Raw genomic sequence first — 4,658 nt, forward strand, 5'->3', positions numbered from 1 at the left:
ATGGGAATTTTGATGGAAAATTTATTCCAGAAGGACCAAAGCACCTCTGTTGTATTTTGTGGGAATTTTGCTGAACTCCAGAAGAGAATCAGTTGGGGGATTTTGTGGGAATTTTGATGGAAAATTCACTCTGGAAGAACCAAACCACCCGTGTTGGATTTTGGGGGGATTTTGCCGAAAAACTGATTCCCAGAGGTGGAACCTCGGGAAAATGCAGAGGGAGGGCTGGAGCGATCCCCTCCTTTCCCAGCAGGGATTGTGTCCCACCCCCGGATATTGGGAATAATGATATTCCCAAGGAAAAGATTCCAAAATAAAAAAAAAAAAGGGAACTTTTCCCATTTCTCCTTCCCACCGTTTTCCCAGGAGAGAATTCCAGGTGGATTTTCCACCCATCTTAAAAAGGGATCAGGAATGATCGGACGGGATTCAAAATCCATTTTTTTCACTGCCTTACTCGGGATAATTAGAATTTATTTAATTAATTGGAATTGATTTCATTAATTAATTAATTTTTCATCGTTAGTTTCAATCAGAGATTCTCCTTTTTCCATGGCTTTGCCTTTTCCCAGGATCCCAACTGGAAAATGGGATTCGGCTCTGCCCTTCCTGCGTTTGGTGATGAATAATTAATTTAATTTAATCAATATTTAATTAAATGACTGTTTTTTCYGAGGAGGAAAAAATCGGATTTATCCCTTYCAGCCATTCCCTTCCTGCTCGGTGYTCTCCCRGTGGATTCTTCCAGATTATTTCGGACTCTGTTTTCCCTGGAATGTTGTTTTTTACGGATAAATCCATGGACAAGTTGCCTTCCAAGCATCYATCAAAGGAATAATTCCAAGAAAATAAAAGTTTTAATTTTTTGGTTGTACTGGGAAGTTTTCCATGGGTTTGGGGTATTCCCAAGGTTCTTCTTGGAATATCTTGGAGTTCACATTCCCGTGGATCACCGGCAAAAWTTCCCTGATTCCTCTTGGACGATCMATAACCTGCTAAGGGATTGATTGATTAATTAATTGCTTAATAAGCAGCAGATTAATTAATTAGTGATCCCATTCTCATTATTAACTCGCCATGTGCGTTCCAGCATTATTAAACTCGGCCATTCCCAAACCTCGGGAATCACCTGCGGGTGCTCCGGGATTTGTTCTTCCATTTTTCCCTTCCGGYGGCTTTTATCCCAAATTATGCAAATTCCTCCCTTTTTTCCAAGTCTTGGGTTGGGGAAGGATCCAGGGAATGCTCAGAGCTCCTTCCTGAGTGTTCCAGGGGCTCCAGGAGAGCTGGAGAGGGATTTGGGATAAAGGATGGAGGGATGGGACAGCGGGAATGGATTCCACTGGGAAAGGGAGGAATTATTGGGATCTTGGGAAGGAATTCCCGGCCGGGCTGCAATTCCCAGGGAATGTCCCAGGATGGATTTGGATCCCCCCGGGATTGGGGGAGGTGTCAGGGCTGCAATGGGATGGGATGGAAGCTCCGGGAATCCCATCCCAACCATGGCGGGATTGTGGGATAGAGGACGCTCCGAATCCATGGCGAGGGATTGGGATGGAAACGATTCCCCCTTGTTCCTCAGGAGTGGGATAATCACGGAATCACTGAACGGTTTGGGCGGGAAGGGAGCTCAAAGTTCATCCCAGGTTTTTTGGGGATTTCCGGATGGATCCRTGTCCCCTTTTCCCGATCTCTTTGGATACGGCCCCTCCCTGTCCCACCCGGCTGGGAATCCCTGGAATTCCAAAACCCTTCCCTGGATTTTCCCAATCCCAGCCCAGTGGGAATCACCCATCCCCAAAAATTCCCAGCATCAGGATCTCCTCATCCTGGATCAGAGAGGGTTGGATCAGGCTTTGGAATTTTTTGGGAATTCCGCTCCTGAATTTCGGTGCCGTTTTCCATCGGGGAAAAAAATGGGAAAAGAATTCTCCCATCACTTCCTCCTCGAGGCCGGAGCAGGAATTCCCGGGATCTCCTCCTGGCCCTGAGGAATGGATTTTTTTCCCTATTCCATGGATTTGGCCCCATCCYAGTCCCTCCCGGCACATGGATGGAATTGGGATCCAGTTCCACGCTCCGGGTCTGGAAAATCTTCATGGAAAGAGCTCRGAGCGCCCAAATCTTCCAATCCCACTGGGATTTTTGGGAATGGGGAGGGAAAACCAGCCCGACCTCCCACCCGAATCCATTGGTGGATTTTGTGGGAATTTTGTTGGAAAATTGATTMCAGAAGGACCAAAGCATCGCTAGTGAATTTTGTGGGAATTTTACCAGAAAAATGGACTTTGGAAGAGAATCAGTTGATGGATTCTGTGTGAATTTTGATGGAAAATTGATTCCAGAAGGACCAAACCACGTCTGTTGGGTTTTGTGGGAATTCTGCCGGAAAACTGAGTCCGGAAGAGAATCAGTTGATGGATTTTGTGGGAATTTTGATGGAAAATTGATTCCAGATGGACCAAACCACCGCTGGTGAATTTTGTGGGAATTTTGCTGGAAAAGTTATTCCAGAAGAAAATAAATTGGTGGATTTTGGGGGAGTTTTGCTGGAAAATTGATTCCAGAAGGACCAAACCACCTTTGCTGGATTTTGTGGGAATTCCTTCCCACCCTAATTCCCTCCCTCCAGTTCTTTTCCCGATCCCAGAAAAAAAAAAAAAAACCACACGGGAAGCACGGCAGAGATCATGGAAACCAAAGGAAAGGCCAAGGCAGTTTTTATTTACATCAGTTTTGTACAAAAAAAGGACAGCTGGCGCCACAATCCTGTTTTTCCCCCTTTTCCCGGGATTCTCCCGGAGCTCCGGGATCCCAGCACCGGGAAAGAGCCGCGATTTCCTCCGGACCGGAGCTCGGAACATTCAACCCGGACACGGCGGAGACCGAACCCTTTGTTCCCACCCGGGTGGGGATTTTGGGGTCCCRCGGCACCGGGATCACTTCTGAATGGAAAATGGGAATGGAGGGAATTCCCACCCCATGGAAAATTCCTTCTCCCGCCTTTCCTGGAGGCGGAGATCCCCCGGGAATGGCACRGTAGCTCCCCAAAAAAACCTTATTTTGGGATTTTGGGGGGTTTTCCACACTCTTCGCTGTCCCCAAGGGGTTCCCCACGCATATTTTTTCCATTTTTCCCATTTTTCCAATTTTTCCCATTTTTCCACAGGGCTCCATCCCATTTCCGGCTCTGTCCACCTTTTTTCCCAAATTTTCCCTCCTGACGCTCCCCCTCCAGGAGCCRGCGCTTTTCCAGCCTTAAAAAGGGGAATTTCGTCCCAAAATTCCCACCGGGATTATTATTATTTTATTTTTTTTTTGGGAGGGGAGGTTCTTACAAAAAGTTTCTTTGGGAATTCACGGGGTATTCCAAAGTCACCCTTGGGAAGGATCACGGGTGTCTCCAACAGCCGGGAAGAAAAAAAAACCTTTGGAGCAAGGGAATTCCGCTCCCCGACCCCTCCAATGGGGGAAATCCTTCTCCCCCTTCCCAAAATGGTGCCAGAAGGGCAAAAAAAATCTCCGGATTTTGGGAAGAGACCCCGAATCCGGGCGGGAACGAGGGAGGGACAGAGAGAAACGGGGCGGGGTGGGGTGGGATGGAGAAAAACTCCGGAAGGGATTCCCGCCCGCCCCGCCTTGCCCAGCACCACACGAAACTCACACAYGACGCACATTTTTCCCCCACGATTCCCTCCCCACCCGCTCCGGAATTAATTCCCGAAATTCCTCCTCCTCAACCCTCTGGACCGTGGGGATGGGCGTTGCCCCAAATTCCCGCCCTYGTCCCTTTCCCTCCCCACCCTCCCCCAGACACTCTCCGATGGCTTCACCCCCTTTCGACTCGTCACATCCACRAACAAAGAAAGCAGAGCAACGTCCGTCGTCGTTGCCAGCGCCGTTCCCCACCCCCACCGTTCCGACCTGGAGCTGCGGAAGCTTCCGGAACCTTCCCCGGAGCTGTCAGTCCAAGCAGTGCCTCTTTACCTCGAGGCTTCTTCCTTGAGCTCCTTGTTTTTCCGCACTTCCTCCGCGTGTTTGTCCTGCGGGATCAGGAACGGGGAGGAGGAAGAGGAGGGGAAAAAAAAAAAAAAGGAGGGAGGGGGACACAGGCGTTAGCTGGATTCCAGGATTCCGCGATTCCGGACGAAATTCCGGCGGCTCCGGAGGGGTCRGAAGGCGTGAGGTTGATCCCAAGGGACACCGGGGGACGGCTCGGCATCGTCCTCTCCTTCCCCGGGGTCGGGGGGGTCACTTAAGGGCTGCTGGTGGCACTTGGGGACACTCGGTCCTCGCCCTCCGGCTACGAGGGAGACGTCCCGGGAAGCCCCCGTGGAGCTGGGATTAGCTGGGATTTTTCCGGCATTATCTGGGGCTCTCCGCCTCGGCCCCGGCGGAGGCGCTYGGAGAAGGGCGCCGGGCGGGCTCCGGATGTTTTGGAGGGAGCTGGAGGTGGTGAGGGTGGGATTTTCCGTGCAGAGGTTGGGAACAGACCTGATTCGGGAGAGAGAACAGGGCTGGGAGGGTGGGAATGGCTGCCGTATCCGCGGGGTGGGGCCGCAGGATGATCTGCTGGCCCGGAGATGGGAAAAGGGACATGGGGGTGACAGGGGTGTGGCCGGGATGGAATTCCCAGAGAAGCTGGGGCTGCCCCTGGA

At 50.9% G+C, this 4,658-nt stretch overlaps 1 protein-coding gene across 1 annotated transcript in view; it reads right to left on the reverse strand.

Moving 5' to 3' along the window:
• Nucleotides 1-3,812: 3,812 nt before the first annotated feature.
• Nucleotides 3,813-4,658, reverse strand: part of STMN4 (stathmin 4) — a 6,467-nt gene continuing 5,621 nt past the window's right edge. Inside the window, exon 3 of the mRNA XM_057387734.1 lies at nucleotides 3,813-4,043. Coding sequence (XP_057243717.1) covers nucleotides 3,984-4,043 — 60 coding nt within the window. The 3' untranslated portion in view covers nucleotides 3,813-3,983. The remainder of the gene's footprint in view (nucleotides 4,044-4,658) is intronic.

Source organism: Malurus melanocephalus, unplaced genomic scaffold (assembly GCF_030028575.1).
Source record: "Malurus melanocephalus ecotype Western Australia unplaced genomic scaffold, MMel_1.1 scaffold_1329, whole genome shotgun sequence".
NCBI classification, from domain to species: Eukaryota; Metazoa; Chordata; class Aves; order Passeriformes; family Maluridae; genus Malurus; species Malurus melanocephalus.